This window comes from Dryobates pubescens, chromosome 6, assembly GCF_014839835.1.
Source record: "Dryobates pubescens isolate bDryPub1 chromosome 6, bDryPub1.pri, whole genome shotgun sequence".
Lineage (NCBI taxonomy): Eukaryota > Metazoa > Chordata > Aves > Piciformes > Picidae > Dryobates > Dryobates pubescens.
The window spans coordinates 30083708-30101955 of record NC_071617.1 but is presented as its reverse complement, the minus strand read 5'-3'; the positions used below and the strand labels follow the sequence as shown (position 1 = coordinate 30101955).

Here is an 18248-nt window from a genome sequence, read left to right as displayed (position 1 = left end):
AGGCTACCAAACCCCCCACAAACAACCCAGACGTGCTATCATTTCACAGTTAACACACATGCACACACTATAGCTAGCATCCTTACACTACAGTGAGATTAAACTTTTTTTCCCCCCTCTCTAACTAGGGAGAAGCTTTAATGTGACAAGCAGGTGAAGAACCAAATCTGTGTAAGCCAGTTTGCAGTAAAGGAAAGGCTACAGCACCTGAGCTGCAGTTAAACTTTTACCTCTTAAAAATTACTTCTTCCTTAATTACTTTGTCTTCTTTGTAGTAATGTAGAGAAAGTGCAAGACGCTTTTTCAACAAGAAGAAATCTTAACTTTCCCCAACCCTATCCACTCCCAGTCAACAAATAGAGAAGTTGAGGTGGAAGTCATCTGTGGATATAGACTATGCTTTGGTGACTTTTGCTTGGTGGCTTCAGGAGCCAAAATTCAGGCATTTTGTACATATAAATATATATAAATATTTTTGTTTATTTATGGAATGTTTCTGCATGGTTAGGGCACCAGTTCAAAATGATGAGGGATGGTTAAGGCTAAGAAAATGAAATTCATTGCAAAGCTATAATTTTGTCTTAATTTTTCTCCTTTACAAAGGAGACTAAAGCATCTTCCCTGTAATAGTCAGCCACTGTGTAATCCCCTGTCAACACCAATTCTAGGGAAAACTACTCAGGACCCAGTCCCTGAGGCAAAAAGCTAGAAATTCATGATTTTAGCTCAAGTAATAGACATAATTAATAGCACACATTAGTGGAAAATTGAACATTCTAAGGCCTTGGACCTACTGTCACCTGAAAAAGAAAAGGCATTTTCTATATGGGATGGCCTAGATCCAAACCTTCAAGCACACATAATAATGTAATGAATGGCTAAGACCTCCAGATCTATCTCAGAGGACTGCAATATAGCTGGAGAGTGCTGTGCTCACTCCTTAGACGTGCCAAGTGGCTCCAAGGAAGTCCTGCAAACCTCTTCAGGTGTGCTGGAGGCATGTGCAAATGCTCCAGCATTGCAGGGGAATGCAAGGAAGCTGTGCTCCCAGCAGCTGCTGTTCATCCAAGCTGTCCCATCAGCAAAGTTGCAGCCAGACCTTCCCTTACTGCCTTGATTTTGACTACTGCATAAATTTATAGGCTGTAATTAACTTGTAGCTGCTATTTCTGTTGCAGTATAGGCTGGCATTGTCTGAAGCATGGAACAATAAGAACACCATTTGCTTTCAGGTACCTCTGGAGTTCCCTTTTAAAAAAAAAAAGGAACCTGTGGGCTTATATTGTTGAAATTTTTTTTCATACCTCATGGCAGCTCCTCTCCCTTTCTGAATACTTACAGGATTGAGGAAAACCAGTTACTGCACACAGTCTGCAGAGGGGTGGTCTCGGTTCTCTGCAGGGTCAAGAAATTTTGTACTCATCCTTAGGCTACTATGCAGCTTGGCATTGCCAAGGACTAGAGTGCTACAAACCCTTTTTTTCCTCTTGAGGCCAGCAGACCTCAGTGCACAAGGTTTTGTCCTTTCTCCATGTTTCCTGGGTGGACACCTTGTGGGCTGATAAATGAAAAGGGATGCTTAGGAAACCCAGTGCTGTAGATGATGCAGCTGGCAGGCAGCACAGGATGTATGGGACAATCTCTAGGCTGTATTACAAGCAGAAACACCATGGAGTTCACCACCTCCTTACTCTCCCTGCAGCCAGGTAAGATCTGCCTCCAACTCCACTCCACAAGGGAAAAAAACAACAATAAAAAACACAAAACTTTGGTGCAAACAGAAAGATGTCAGTGCAAGGAGACTCTTTGGGCTAGTCAGTAATTTACTAACCCTAGCTGGATTCTTCCTCAGCTATGAAGCCATGCATTTGTACATCACACAATGATGTAATCTGGAGAGTTCTCAAATTCGTGTTAGTTACCCTCTATTGTCTCTTGACAATAGACACAGAACCTGGTGAAGTTTACACTGATAAAGAAATCAATCAATCAATCACTTCATTCCTCTTGAATCAACCCAAGTCATGCGTTCACACAAATTTTCAGGCTTGAGGACCTAGCACCAGCTGGTCCTCTAAGCAACATTTTTCTGCCCTGCAAGTTAATGCATTCTGTCTGTGTTCATCACTGCTGATCTCTAGAATACAGAGGTTTTTACTGATTGAGTTGTGGACTGAAATCAGTAATGTACAGAGGGCAGGGTTCACCTCAGCATCAATTGTCCCATGTTTCATTCATACTTCTCTCTCTTGACATTGCTTTCCGAATCTTTGGAGGGTTTCAGATTCCATCAGCACCAAAATGTAGATTTTCAGCCATGGGCAACCAGTTCATGCTGATGCTTGTCCTCTACAATGTTCCTCAGAACAGAAGAACCCTTTGGGCTTGCTCTGTTCTAGTGAGGTTTAAGATATGGTCGCAACTGGACTTCTTCCTTTTATAAAACATGATGCTGTTATGTTGCTAAACGTGCAACCTGTTTAATTGCAACTACCATAGCAAGCCCTGAATTCTAACACCACTTTTGCAGAACACCCTGCAGGGCTAATGGAAAACACACTGCTGTCAGGGACTTGGCTTTTTTTTTTTCTTTCCTGCCAACTGTGTGTCAAATGAAGTTCTAAAATGGACAAAAAAATAACTTGACACTTACGAAAAGAAAGAAATTGTTGTTCCTAAAAACTTAACAGTCCATTACATTAGATTTTTAAGCAACATTTAAGATACAGCTGAAATCAAGAGAAAAGAAATAAGCATTTTACTCTAATCTCTCACCTGTACAGCAGCCGTGGCAGTTAAGATGTGAGGCAGTATTACTGACTGGTTGACTCACTGTTAGTACTTGCAGGTTTACTCACCGTTTGTGTATAAAATGTTTCATCCTGGTTATAAAAGAAAATCAGTGTAATGTATTTCTGCTTTACATTCACTAATCTGTTTGCTTTCTCCTAATTTTACTGCATTCTAAGTGGGATCAAATTAACTGACAGTACATTAATAAGAACAAAGGGGGAAAAAAGAAAGAAAAAGTCTTCACTGGTCCTCAGTTCCTGGCTGCCTGCCTGTGAAGGTTTTGTTTGTCAGTATGCTTGCATCAGTGTTGGTGGATCTCAGTAGCTTTCTTTAGCACACTGGGAGGACAGCAGCAATGCCTTACAGGATGGCAGGCACCCCCAGCCACAGCCCATGGTGAACTTAACATTGCCTGTCCCAGAACTGAATAGCTCCAGTAAAGCTTCTGTGATGCCTACCTAGGACAGCTGAGCTATGTCAACTTCTAACAAGCTCCTAGCCCAAGAGGAACTAGCTGACCCTGTGCAACAAATAGTGTTGACAACTAATTTAAGTCTGTTTCAGGTGTATAGATTCCCACAGGGCATTCACATATGCAATTTTGTGTTTGCTTTTCCAGTGGCACTCTCTGCAGGATGTGTTTACATCCAGCTGCTTCTAGGAACAAAGTTTTGACTTCTCTGGTGGCATCACTTGGCATTTTTGGATAAGGACAGCACTGTGGCATCACAAGTTCCTTGCTTTGCCTTTTCAGGTGTGGTATCTTCTTCTGCTTACCCTCCATTCCCTGCCTATATCACCAAGAACAATGCATCAATGGGAGGGTGAGGTGTCCTCCAAGCCCAGAAGCTCCTTTACGAGTCTTTCACCAAACTGTGCGCGGCTGTACCTCGTCACGTGGTAAGCCTCTGACATTTTGTAGAGGATGTAGGCATTGTTTATAGCGATGCTGATGGCAAACCAGAATACTTGCTGCCAGGTCTTGTTTGGTTTGTGAGAAATGAAATACCTAAAAAGCCAAAAGAGAAGGAAAAGCACTGTTCAGTCAATGCTTGCAGCTGGGATGCAAGGCATAACCCCAAAGGTTCTTCAGTCCCCAAGAGGAAGCAGGCCTGGGACTCAGTACCTACTGCAGGTATCATCTCTCTGTACAACATATTTGACAGTCATCGACAGCTAAACTGCACAATGTTGGATATTTCTGAAGCAGCATATAAAAGAACATACTTTCTTCCCTCCAAAGCAAAACCTCAGGAACTCTCTCTGTGTTGCTCCATGTAAGGAAGAGTACTGTTAAAGGCTCTTCAAGCTTACTCATGACTAACAGCCACATGATGGGAACTGTGGGTCTGAAACCCTCCAATTTGTAACTAAAAAAAGAGCCTCAGGCACATTGTGTTACAGTTTAGGGAAGACTGCTGATGCTTGCTTCTCCTCTTGTTTATCTCTCCTGTGAGCAAAGAATGATTTCTGCTGCTGTCAACAGTAGGTGGGAGGATGTGGGGGCAAGAGCCAGCGTGTGCAGTGCTGGTGCACCTCTCTCTGAGGCAGAACTAGAAAGGACTGACATCCTTATATTTAGGTTCTGACTAATTCTAGGACTGCCAGTATATTTGCTCTTCAGTCACGAGTTTTCCCACTTTCCTACTTCCATATTTTTTTTAGTAACCATTTACATGCACTACCTCATTTCTCCATCATATTGATTTCCTCATACCAGATCCTAACATCAGTCTCCAGCAATCACCACCTCCTCTTCATCTCTTCTACTGAATTCTTCCTGCCTTGCCCAGAACTGGATTGGAAAATCCCTGCTGCCTTTTTTGTTCGTTTATTTGTTTGGCAGATGGAGTAGATGATTTTAGAGGCCTTTTGCAGATGATTTTAGGGGTCTTTTGCTAACAAAACAATTCTGTGATTCTCTCTCCTTAGTTTTTAGTTCTTGAACTCTTCTGCACCTCATCCCTATTCCCACAGCCAAGCTTTGACACTGCTATATTTGTTTCTGTTTCTCCCTGTTAGATTAATAACTGAGGACCTCAGTTGGAATTCAGGAGCTGAAAGATCTACATTCTGCCCTCCCAGATCATCTAGATCAGCTTTACATCCACAACTGAAAATCCTTCTCTTCTGGCTCCAGGTGACACAAGTTTCACCAAGGCAGATAATCACCTAAGCACCCTCTGCTGACAGAGGTTGAGAGCTGAATTCGTCTGAGACACTTGTGGGGCTGATAGACCCTTGTGGAATTCTCTATTTAGCCTTCAATTTGATGTGACCAAGATCATCTTCCCAACACTTCTTAAAAGTTATTTACAAGATGCTAAGAACACGAGCCTCAATGTTTTTTGACTGGCGGACAGGTGTAGTGAACCAAAACAACACCAGCAATGCAGCTCTTGCCCGTGTCAGCTTCTGATCATTGACTGAAACAGTTCTGTCAGAGATGAATTCTGTGAAAGCTGGACTGGGCCCTCAGCTGCAGCTCGACATGCATACTCAACCACTGCAGCTACAGAGAAAGAGTGAAAGAAATACACACATGCATGTGCACACAGAGACACACACAGACAGACATGTTCTTACTTGCTGTACTTGTCATCGTATTTGCAGATATAGCTAAGGTGAGCAGCAAAGGCTTCGACTGCCAGTGGGCATGGGATTTCTCCACTTTTTCTCTTAATTATGACTCCTGCATCAATTAGAAACATAACAGTTTTAAATTCACATCACAGGTCTAGCAATTAGAAGATAAATTTCCAGATACAATTTATTGTAAAATAAACCTTACTGAGAAGTTTCTGCCCTAAATCCGGGACGCTGTCTGTAACAGAGATGTTAATTTGATCATTTCGTTTTCATTGCTACTATATTAAGTGAGTGGAAGGGGAAGAGGAGAGATGATTTTTCAGCTGGAAATGAAAAGGTGTTAGGCAAACACTTTTAGCATATGTTCAGAAAAAAACCACATTAGCATAGTGCCACAGTAGACCCCTACAGACAGCATCTCTCCTCTTGCTTCACAAGCTGTGGTCACCTCTAGAGCTGTGACTTGGCATTTTATGCTTTGAGTTCTGAAGGTCCCATATGAGTTCTTTGAAATGAAATCCTTTGCTTATCTCCACCCATGGGGGCCAAGAGCAACAGTATCTTCACGGGGTGTTACTTGAGGAGCCAGAACTCAGATGTATGCTTAGGTTGCTCAGGGGAGCCAAGCACGTATTTCTCTGCCCGCATACGATGCTTCCTGCCCCGCCTTCTCAGGCGGCTGAGGTAATTCAGATCATCATGGAAGATGATTATCCTAACTACCGGAGAAATCTGCGTGAAGTCAACAAGTTCCCTGCAGAGACCCACCAACCACTCTCTGCATAGACAAAGATTTGGTGCCTAGAGCAGATTACTCCATGAACAGGCCCTGTCCCCTCACACATCTTTGACCTGGCTTTCTCCAACACTACAGCAGTATTAATGATTCCAGTCCTCTTCCAGGAAATTCCCCTAGCTCTTCCCCAATTTATTGCTCCCGTTCTCTGTGGTTTTGCTGTGCAGGGGAAGCTCCTTGTGGGAGGGAAGGATGAGTGAAAAAAATTCACAGTATAGGAATCTGCTCCCTAAATTCTGATTTTATGCCCTCACAGGCTTTGATGGCCAGCTCTCCAGGGTATGGACTACCCCTTGATGTTTGTGGCAGACTGTCTAGTGAGGATATCTACTCTGTCCCAGGCAAAGCACTATTCTTCTCCAGGTCTAAAGAAGAACAGGCTTGGTTGCATTCTTTCTTAGCATTGTTTTACAGAATCACAGAATGGTCTGGGTTGGAAGGGACCTCCAAAGGTCATCAGGGGCATCCTCAACTAGATCAGGTTGCCTAGAGTCCTATTGAGCCTCACTTTGAGTATCTCCATGGACAGGGCCCCAACCACCTCCCTGGGCAACCTGTTCCAGAGTTCCACTACCCTCATAGTGAAGAACTTGTTCCAAACATCCAACCTAAATGTACTCTTCTCTGGTTTAAAGCCATTGCTCCTCATCCCGTCACTACAGGCTTTTGTAAACAGTCTCTCTCCATCCTTCTTGTAGGCCCTCTTCAGGTACTGGAAGATCACTAACAGGTCTTCCCAGAGCCCCCTCTTCTCCAGGCTGAACATCCACAGCTCCCTCAGCCTGTCCACACAGCAGAGGTGCTCCAACCCCCTGATCACTTTTGTGGCCCTGCTCTGGACCCAATCCATCAGGTCCATGTCCTTCCTATATTGCAGGCTCCAGACCTGGGTGCAGTATTCCAGGTGAAGTCTCACCAGAGCAAAGTGGCAGAATCACCTCTCTGGATCTGCTGGCAACACATCTTTTAATGCGGCCCAGGATGTGATTTGCCTTCTGGGCTGCAAGCTCACACTGCCTGCTCATGTCCAGCTTTTTGTCCATCAGCATCACCAAGTCCTCAGGGCTGCTTTCTAACAGCTCATCCCACAGTCTGTATTGATAGTGAGGATTGTTCCACCCCAGGTGCAGAACTCTGCACTTGCTCTTGTTGAACCTCATGAGGTTCACCTGGGCCCACCTCTCCAGCTTGTCCAGGTCCCTCTGGCATATCGACAGCACCACTCAGCTTGGTGCCCTCTGCACACTTGCTGATGGTGCACTCGATCCCACTGTCTGTATCACTGATAGAAGTAGTAAACAGCACAGGTCCCAGTACAGACCCTTGAGGGACACCACTTGTCGCTGCTCTCGATCTGGACTTCAAGCCATTGAGCACCACCCTCTGGATGTGACCATCCAGCCAATTCCTTATCCATGGAACACTCCACCCATCAAATCCATATCTCTCCAACTTGATGAGCAGGATGTTGTGGGGGACCATATCAAAGGCCTTGCAGAAGTCCAGACAGATCACACCCGTAGGTCGTCCCTTATCCACTGACAGTCACTTTGCTGTGGAAAGTTTGAGTACAGGTACAATTTTGGGCTTTCTCATTTCTCAAGCCTTTGAACTTTCATTGCCTTCCTTCTGCCAACTCTTTTACAATCATCCCTAAAATGCTCCTCACATTTTGATTACAGACTTAGCCATTTTATTCTTTCAGCTGGAAGTCTCATTCCATCCATTATTTCTGTCAGGCCCCCTGTGCTGAAGCACTGTTTTGAAGCAAGACTTATGACACATACTAAATATTATGTTCAGCTGAGCCATGCAGCAATTTATTTGGGGTCTTTAAAGTCTGATTTTTCAAGAATCTAAACTGGTGCCTTCTCTGAATTGTTTAATAACACTGTCCTTTCACCTCTGCCTCCCAAAGGTGGGCGTAAATGGAGCCCAAGAGGAGGGGGAAAAAAACCCCTCAAACAGTCAAATGAGTCCTGCATTACATTCACATACTTATTACTGTTCTTTTTTGATCCTTCTAATGAGTCTTGTAAAAATCTGGCCAGCATGAAATAAAAAGGCCTGATCACAAACCAGCCTGCTGCATCAGTGCTACAAACACTGGCCCTCCCACCTGGGCAGGTCAGGAAACAGTAAGTATGCTTCTGATAGCAGTGCTTTAAAAAATATTTTAAAATCACTTGCTCTTCTCTTTCTTTCCCCTCCTTTCCTTTAGAGGACTTAGGTTTGCTTTGCAATTTGCTCTGTATTCACAGTCCTTAAAAGAATACATTTCATTGTCACCTGTGTGGGTACCAGAAACTCCCTCTCACCTTCTATTATACTTCGTGCAACATTTCTGTTTTGCTTATATAAATAGCTTTATAGGCGCATTATTTTTATAGCCCTTCCTAGGTTTGCTTCATAGCCATAGACCACGTCTCCAGGGAAGACAACTGCCAGAGCTGTTTCCCTTCCTGGTCCTCCCCCAGCATCACCATGTTCCCATCCCTGGCAGCACTCCAGAGAACACACCGCCTGTGCTACAGCTGCAGCCTGCTTTGCCTGTGTGCTAAAGGGGTGCTGGCTTCCAGCCTCCCTGCTGCTCCTTTGGCATCAGGCATCAGCTTTTGGGTTTGTGGGGGTTTTGGTTTGGTTGGAGTTTTGGTTTAGGTTTGGTGGGGGGGTTGGTTGGTTATTTTGGCTGTTTGTTTTGTGGGTTGGTTTTTTTTTGGCGGGAGTGCTTTGTTTTGGGGTTGTGTTTTTTTCATGGCACTTTTGAACTGTGGCTCATCAAGCAAAGCTTGAGAAATACCACCCTAAATTAAACAAGCAGAAAGACAAAGGTGTGCATATGTTTGCTTCCTCAAAGCACTTTTTCTAAGCCAATCCGTGGCGGGAGCGAGAATTACGTTTTTCCACAATGGCAGCCCAGTAATACTGGCTAGCACTGGCTTCCACCTTGGCAGACTCAGACTGCAAAGCATAACACAGGGGCCACTGCATGTTCACCTGCTGTGTGGCTTTACCAGGATTTAGCTTTGTCACACTTCTGCAGACAGTCAGCACTGTACAAGTCTAATGTTCAAAGTCTTCACATCAGAGTTCTCCAGCCCCATACTTGCCCTCACCGTACTTGGACCCTATAGGCCCCCGAATCTAGTCTCACAAAGGACACGTGGAAATTTAAAGTTAAAATCCTAAACCTCCTCACCCTGACACACTTTTTAACATTAAGCTTCTTTGCCTAGACTCTCCAGTTCTGGGCTAATCTCACACAAGCTGCTATTTTCAGGAAACTAGATTGTCACCAGATGCTCCTCACTCCAGCTTCTCCTGGGCTAGGAATCTTGCAGGGGCTTATGCAACTGCTTCATACTACTGTGATGTCTCCACAACATCTCCCCATCTTCTCACAAGTCACTTGTGAGATTACAACACACCATTCAAAGCTATTTAGTCCCTGCCTATGTGGCCCAACAATTGTTTTCTATCCTTACCTATTGTCCATTTAGCTTTTAAATAGAGCTGATTGTTGAAAAACAGCTGTGAAAGCTCTTCTCAGAAAGAAGCTACTTCTTAAAAAGATCTTGGATTCAACAAGTTTTTTGGTTTTTTAAGATGTCACTCTAGCCCTCCTGCTGTGTAGCAAGTGAGGTTGCTGCCTGCTCCATCCTGCTTCATATGAAAAATAGAAAAGATTGAAGTTATTTCTAGAACAATGTAATGGAGATGCTGGGAGAGTGGGCACCAGATCTAGTGTGTAAAATCAAAAATGCAGCATTGTCCCTCATAGGGGGAGGTTTGGGCCAGCACATACACCTATTTTATAATAAGGATAACTTTTTCCTCTCTGGGGATCCCAAACTCTTTTGGCTTTTCAGCTCTTCTGCAATACAGGCACAAGTGAAAAACACGCTCAGGTTAAAGCTTATGGGAAATTAAACCCCCCGTTGGATTTTATTCTAAGCAGAAATTGTGTCTTTGATAGCAGAGTAAGCAGGACATTTTTGCAAGGCTAAAGGAATAAGACTCATCCCTTAGCATCTGAGATGATGTTTTATGACACATTGATTCAAAGCATCCATAATAAATAGGCTGCTGCATCTACGAATAGTGTTCATAGATCAGTTCTGACAAGTGCAATGCTCTCCTGGTATCTCTGGCTTGGGTGGGATTTGCACTCCAGGTAAGGCAAGTTTTACCTTCTTGACTTTCAAATTGCAATAAATAGCTCATTACTAGCTAGATCCACCTCTTTTCTCATCCTGAGATCTTTTTTTCACTCTCTCTTGCATTCTTTCTCTAAGGTTTTCTCTTCATGGTTTCCAATAACACTTACGCTCATCCAAATGCCAACATGCACCATGCACTGCCAGGCAACCACACTGGTGCCAGACTCTGTCCAATTTCCCTGTGTGGGTTTTATTCACTTTTGTCCCTACATCCTTTCTCATCTTACCTGCTCATCAGGTCTATGCCACAGACATGTCTCAAGGAGCATAGATTCATCCTCTTCCTCCTCTATATTTACATGCATTAGAGGAGATTTTGGTGGTCCAGCTCAGGTTGGTTTAAACTAGCTTTGCTGCACTGACTTGAGAGATGCCAAACTGAAGGCAGGCAGTCTGGTCTCCTGCCTTCCTACTGAGTCTCCATCTGTTCCCAGCTCTCACTAGAGAGTCATCCCCCCAGCACCACTCTTGAAAAATCCAGACTGTTTTCTGCTCTGATTCCTCATGAACTATATCATTTGGCCCAGGCAGCATTTGGTAAGCAATGTATTGGGCAGGTCTTGCCCATTACATGCAAAGGTCCTAATCAGCAGACCTTAAACTACCTTACACACCCACCTACAATCCCATCTATGCCAAGGTCAAGCACAAGCACAGCAGCACACATCTCTGTGCGCTGCTTGCAAAGGATGCTGTCAGTGTGAAGTTTGCTTTGGCTCCCTCTTTGAATGGGGCAGCTAATACTGATGCTTACAAAGAGTCTTTTTCTAGCAGTATTTACGAATGCCAACCAAATACTCCACGCTAACCTATAAAAACAAGGTGATGTGTAGTGACAACTCTTGCCCAGCTAGTGCAGTAAATCCAGCAAACTGCACAAATCCTGATGGTGAATGTCCTTCATGGGGAAGCAGCACTGCTCCAAGGACTGGCTTCAGCAGGGACTCCAAAGTGTCATATTTCCTTCACACATATTTTCAGCATTTTGCTCAGAGAGTCCATGTAAGTCACCAAGTCCTCACTCACCCAGCAGAATTCCTTGAGATCAGCCCTGCTTTGCTAAGGTAATGATCCTTCTGACAATGCATTGAATGACACACCAAGTCAACTTCTCATGTTACCATACAGTAATTCAAGGCCTTGACTTTGCTTCTATAGCCTGTACACACATGAGAGTCACCTGGGATTCAAGTCAGGAGTGTACAAAATGCCTTTGAATTGATGGGTTTACATTTGAAGTTTAAGTTATTCTTATTTGTCTCAAGCAGTTATACACAAATTTGAATGACAAAAACGAATAGAAACTGAAACATTATTTTCACTGAAAGGAGGATTTCAGAGAGTAGCTAATCACATTGTATGCCACAGAAGTTTCCAAACCTCCTTAAATATATCTGTATACTTTTGAAAAGAAAATATTTCAGTGTCAAGAAGTTCTATGGAATTATTTGAGCTATCCCAGTTATGTTTGGGTTTCTTCTGATAAATTGCTAAAAATCAATTTAACATACAACAGGAAGCCTTAATCACATTCACTCTGGCAAAAAGACGTTTGCTTGTGACTAAGTTTTTTCATTGTAAGATCTGCTCCAAGTACATCATGATGTTTATTGTTTCTTCTGTAGCAGCAATCCTACAAGATCCTTTGTAAATGGGGCTAATGTAGTGTTACATAACAACCATGCTCCCTTCTCTGACCATCAGCAAAGACACAGTCTTTACACCTAAAAGGATACTGCCTCCACCAGCACAGGCTAAGGAGGCTGCATTAGCAGTAGGCTTTAACCTTTGCAGGGAAAAAACGAGTACCTGTGGGAAGACACAAAAGGGAAGTAATCACTGCTGCTACACTGTTTATCTGGGATATTATGATCAAGCTTATTACCAAACTCAGTGACTCACTTTGCCTTGTCACATAAAGCATGTGCACGTTAGAGATGAGCAGTAGGAATATTGCTTACCTTGTTGAACTGGTGAATAGGCATTTGTCAGAAAACGAAAGTGCCCTTTATTGTACCAGCAGATCAAGGACATGTTTCCTTTCATTCTTATTCTGTACTGTCCTCTGGACTGGGGAGTTTCAGGGTTGTTCAGCATGGATGGAGGTAGGCCTGTACAGTCACTCTTTCTGGTGCTCAGCAACCCACAGCAGTAAATCTCTGCATGTGAACAGAAACATTTCCTATCAGCATGCCATTGCATAGATCCAGAAAACAAGAGAAGTGGGCCAAGTCTGAATGGCTTGACTAGAGAAAGATACAGGTTTCTAGTCCAACAGATACGATAACAAACTGGCCTTCTCCTGTAATACCAAAGATCCGTGTCCTACTTGAATGCCTCTGGAAACTAAGACAAGTGCAGACAGCCTTGTCTTCTGATGAAATGTATTGACACCTCCATTACAGTCAAGATGAAATGAAACAAATTCAAGGTGTCTTCCCGGCTATAATCTGTGTAACAGCCTTCACAACATGTTTAAAACTAGACTGAGAAATACCCCAGCAGTGATGTGCATTACAGAACAAGTCAGGATTTATGATCCAAGAAAGTCTTTGATGTTTAACCAAGAGAATAAACTACAGAGGAGGCAGGGAGGCAGAAAGCTGTAGTATCTCAGATGTTAACTGAAATAAATTCACCCACATGACTCCCATCACGCTTTTAACCACAACGTAAGTAACTGAAAAAATCCAGTTGGATCTATTGCTTCACTGTGCTGCCCAGTTCTTGATTTTTCAGCTCACTATGCCTTGCCACCTGTATTACCTGGTTTGCTAAGGAACTGCTGCTTAAGCAATTAAAAACTACCAAAATCAACTGATTTTAAAAATACACGTGCCAGAAGGATGGAGAGTATGGAAATAAGAAGTTCAATGCAAACATTTTTTGTTAGGGAAAGGAGATAAACCAGTGCCCTAGTTGAGTGAGCACTGAACTTGTCCTGCACAGATATCAAAGGCTCCACAGATGACACATTCTGCTGCTCACAGCTTCTTGGCCTTTTCAGATGTGAAAGAGGCAAAGAATAACATCTAACAACACAAAATATGTCTCACTGCAGTCAGGTGAGGAGAAACAAGATTTGGAAACAATATTAATAACAACAATGATTGAATTTATCGTTAAGCTGTGAAATGCTAATGGCCTGTTTCTGTCAGTCCAAGAGAATAAGGTCTTCTTTATCAAATTATCTGAAACCAAGGGATGCTTGGATGGAAATTTCCTCATTCTCCCTAGGTTCTGTGTTAAATTGACAGAGAAAAAAACCCAACAAACAATGGGCATGGAAACAGGCGACACCTGTGCACATCCTTCATAAGGCAACAGAGGCTCATGGTAATTTAAAACTCATCTGTCAGCTAAGCTGGCTTGATCAAGTTTTTCATCATGCTGAATTGTCTATGTTGGACAATCAGATTTCTTACAAAGGAAATGCTAAGTCAGTCTACAGTTTCTGGCTTCCCCTGAGCATGTTACCTCTGTTCTGCAATTTCCATTTATGTGGTTCTTCTGCCTCTGTCTTTCTGGAATGACCTAAGGTCTTGAGCGCAGGTGGAGCATTTGTCCTTGGTTCATATGGTGCCCAGCGTGCACAGCATCCTCTCAATAGCTCTTAGATATACAGGAATACTAATATAATAATTGCTAATACCAGTTGCTGTGGGTAGGTCTATAAGGAGCCAAGGCTCTTTTCCATGAAAAATTGAAGACATTCACATCAGAAGAAAGTCAACCAACACAGGAATGAGGTCCCCTCACTCTGAAGGAGGAAATCTGCATACCATCAGTTATTTCTAATGAATTAATCAATCCCTGGATATCCATACACTCCTTCCACAAAAGACAGTGAGAAAAACCTGATGGCAACAAGCTTACAATCAATAAAGGAGGAACTACACCTTCCGTGGAGGGATTTAAAAGACCCCAAATGTTCTTGTCTTGATAGACATACACACTGTGGGCCATGTGACTGTAAACTTCAGCATTAACACAGAAAGCTCTAAGAAAGCTTTCTTCTAGTCAATACTGCTCTGATAACAACCAAGCCCAAAGAGAATTTCTTTAGCTTCCTAAAGTTTATGACGCATTGAAGGATGACACTCTCTCCAGGGGACTGCAACAGTACAAAACCAAGCTAATAACTACATTATTGTGCTAGAGGATCCAAAATAGCAACAGCCATCTCTGAGATCCCATAATAATTAATTGTGGCAGCAGAAACCTTCCAGCAGATGTTTCACTCCTCTAACAGAAGAATAGGAATGATTTCCTCTCTCAGAAACACACTCTGTAACCTTCCTGCTGTATAGCTTTGAAAAGCACAGCACTTCTGCAGATTTACTAATGTTTCTCATCATGGATGACACCCTAAATCTCTAGAGTTCCTTAAAGCCACCCAGATACTACAGCAATAAAAATTATGCCCATCTGGATCAATCAAGTTTTTGTACATAATTAAATCAGAATCACAACAGGTATTTGCCATGTCAATGGCAGGAGTCAGCAGAGGTAAGTTGTCTTCCTCTGGTCTTCTTAAACTGTAACTGCAATATAAATGCATACACCTAAGCTATCTTAGCAAGGTTAAGGAAATGTGGTATAGACACCCAAGACAGGCTTTTTAACAGAATCTCATGATATTTTGTGGTCAGATTGATTAAAAAACCCAAAATATTAAGGTCATTGCTGAGGGTGACTGTGTGATACATTAAGAGAGATCTCCCTGCTGAGTGCGGGCTTCTCTGCTTGCCTCTCAGCTGTACTGCCAATGCAGTAGGTTCCCAGCTGGTGCTGGCAAAAACTGAGCTGCTTTGCAGCAGAGTCAGTGAACATCATCTCCTCCAAGGCTCTTACTGACTTCACCACTGCTTGACACATCTCCAGCATCTCACCTCTCCCAGTGTCTAGTAGTTCTTCTGGTTGGAGGAATAGAGATTGGAAGCAACCTATGGAGATCATCTAGTGAAATGCCCCCCTGCTGGAGCAGGTTCACCTACAGCAAGTTGCACAGGATAGCATCCAGGCAGCTTTTGAATGAGTCCTGAGACAGAGACTCTACTACCTCTGTGGTCAGCCTGTTCCAGTGCTCAGTGTAAAGAAGGTCTTCCTCATGTTTAGATAGAACTTCCTATGTTCAAGTTTGTGTCCATTACCCCTTGTCCTGGTCCCATCCTCCTGACATCCACACTTTAAGCATTCATAAGCATTGATAATATTCACCCACCAGTCTTCCCCAGGCTAAAACTCACCCTCTCAAGCAGCTCCCTGTCTTTTTTGAACTAGGGAGCCCAGAATTAGACACAATACTCCATATGAAGCATCACCAGGGCAGAGTAAAGGGAGAGTATAATCTCCCTCGACCTGCTGGCCACACTCTTCTTGATGCACCACAGGATGCCGTTGACATCCTGACCACAAAGGCACATCGCTGGCTCATGATCATCCTGTTGTCCACCAGGACTCACAGGTTTTTTTTCCAGGGAGCTGCTTTCCATCAAGTCAGCCTCTAACCTGTCCTGGTAAGTGAGCTAGGTGCAGCTTCCTGCACTTGCCATTGCTGAACTTCATAAGGTTACTTTCTGCCCAAGTCTCCAGCATGTCCAGACCATGCTGGATGGCTGTACAACCTTCTGCTGTGTCAGCCACTCCTCCTAGCTCTGTATCAGCAAACGTGCTGAGAGTAAACTCTATCCTTTCATCCAGGTCATTAATGAATATATTGAACAGGACTGGACCCAGTACTGACCCCTGGGGGACACCACTTGTTTCAGAACTCCAACTAGACCCTCTGCCACTGACCACAACTCTTTGTGGTGAGAGTTTTCAATCCACTCCACTGGCCATTCATCTAACCCACAATTCCTAAGCTTGTCTATGAGGATGCTGTGGGAGATGGTGTTGAAAGCCCTGCTGAAGTCAAGGTAGACAACACCCACTGCCCTCCCCTCATCTATTCATTCAGTCATGCCCTCATAGTAGGCTATCAGATTAGTCATATATGACTTCCTTTTGGTGAATCCATGCTGACTACTTCTGATAACCTTCATTTCCTCCATGTGCTTTGAGATGATGCCCAGAACAAGCTGTCCCATCATCTTTCTAGGGATGGAGGTGCAGCTGCCTGGCTTGTAGTTTCCTGGATCTTCCTTCTTGCCCTTTTTTGAAGGCTGGAGTGACACTGACTTTCCTCCAGCCCTCAGGCACCTTCTCCTTTCTCCATGATCTCTCAAAGATAATGAAAAGCAGCTCAGCAATGACTTCTGCCAGCTCCCTCAGCACTCACAGGCACATCTCATCAGGACCCATGGATTTGTGGATATCCAGTTTAATTTATTTATTTATAACTTGATCCTCCACAGCCAAGGGAAAACTTTCCTTCCTCCAGGCTTTTTCTGATAACTCCAGGACTCCTGAGAGCTGATCTGAGCAAAGAAGGCATTCAGTACTTTCTCTGCACCTTCAATCACCTGCTTATTCAACAGTGGGCCCACATTTTCTCTATTTTCCTGATACTTGATGAAACCCTTCCTGTTGATCTCAATGTCCTTAGCCACGTTCAGTTCCAAGGAGGTCTTCGTTTTCCTCATTTGATTCCAGCATAATCTGACAGCATTCTTGTAATCTTCTCAAGCAATCAGTCCTATCTTCCATGTACTGTAAGCTTCCTTCTTCCACCTGAACTTTGTCAGAAGCTCCCTGTTCAACCATGCAGGTCTCCTGCTTCCCTTGTCTGATTTCTTGCTCTTAGGGATACACTGATCCAGGCCTTGGAGAGAGTTGTTCTTGAATATCAACCATCTCTTTTGAGCTCCCCCCATCTTCCAGAGCCTTTACCCATGGGATTTCTCTAAGCAGTTTCTTGAAAAGGACAAAGTTAGTCCTACTTATTGCTTTGGGCCTTCTTCACATGATCCTGAACTCTATTTCCCAATGATTACTACTGCCAAGGCTGCCCCCAACCCCAATGTCTTCTATCAGTCCTCTCTGTTTGTCAGTACTAGGTCCAGTAGTACACCTCACCTTGTTGGCTTCTCTACCACCTGAGTCAAAATACACTGGAGAAGCATCCTGGACTGTACATGCCTGGCTGTGCAGCATCCCCAGCAGATATCAAGGATATCAAGTCCCCCATGAGAACCACGGCCTATGATTGTGAGGCTACTTTCAACTGTCTGTAGAAGCCTCATCAACTTCCCCATCCTGATCAGGCAGTCTGTAATAAATACCCACAACAGTGTCTCTTGTATTAGCCTTCCCCTTAATCGTTACTCACAAGTTCTCAACTCACTCTTCATCTGTCTCCAGGGTGAGCTTGATACATTCCAGTTGTTCTTCCACATAAAGAGTAACTCTTCCATGTCGCCTGAACAGTCTTTGCTCAGAAAAAAGTCTCCAGTGCAATGTAAATATACTTCCCATTTGGCTGTTAGCAGCATTTGGGAAACCATGACTTTTGTGAGAATATGAGAATACTCCACTGTACTCTGTGAGCTTTCAGCTTGCCCACAGTAACATAGGAGCTAAATACATCCTGCATATAGCTCAACAGCGACAGCCCTCAGTGCCAGTGCAGGCTGAAGTGCTCAGCTACAGCACTGGTGCAGCTCACTGGTGTTCTTATTTTAAACGAGAATCAAGATATTGTCTCAATTCTCAGTACTTCCCCCTTGTTTTGGGACACATTTCATTACTATGATGTTCCAAGTCAGTTTCATATTCTGCAATGCCAAAAATCTATGCTATAAGCAATGGCTGCCAGCGGCGTGTTGAAAAGGGAAACAGCCCTGTAGTCTACTCCTTTATGATGCATAAGGGCAGCCTCCAGTCTTGTTGCTACTAAGGATCTGTTC

At 43.6% G+C, this 18248-nt stretch overlaps 1 protein-coding gene across 1 annotated transcript in view; it reads right to left on the bottom strand.

Moving 5' to 3' along the window:
- Positions 1–2441: 2441 nt before the first annotated feature.
- PGBD5 (piggyBac transposable element derived 5) overlaps positions 2442–18248 on the bottom strand; it is a 68940-nt gene continuing 53133 nt past the window's right edge. Inside the window, exons 5-7 of the mRNA XM_054162245.1 lie at positions 12360–12557; positions 5380–5485; positions 2442–3802 (exon numbers count right to left, since the gene is read on the bottom strand). Coding sequence (XP_054018220.1) covers positions 3607–3802; positions 5380–5485; positions 12360–12557 — 500 coding nt within the window. The 3' untranslated portion in view covers positions 2442–3606. The remainder of the gene's footprint in view (positions 3803–5379; positions 5486–12359; positions 12558–18248) is intronic.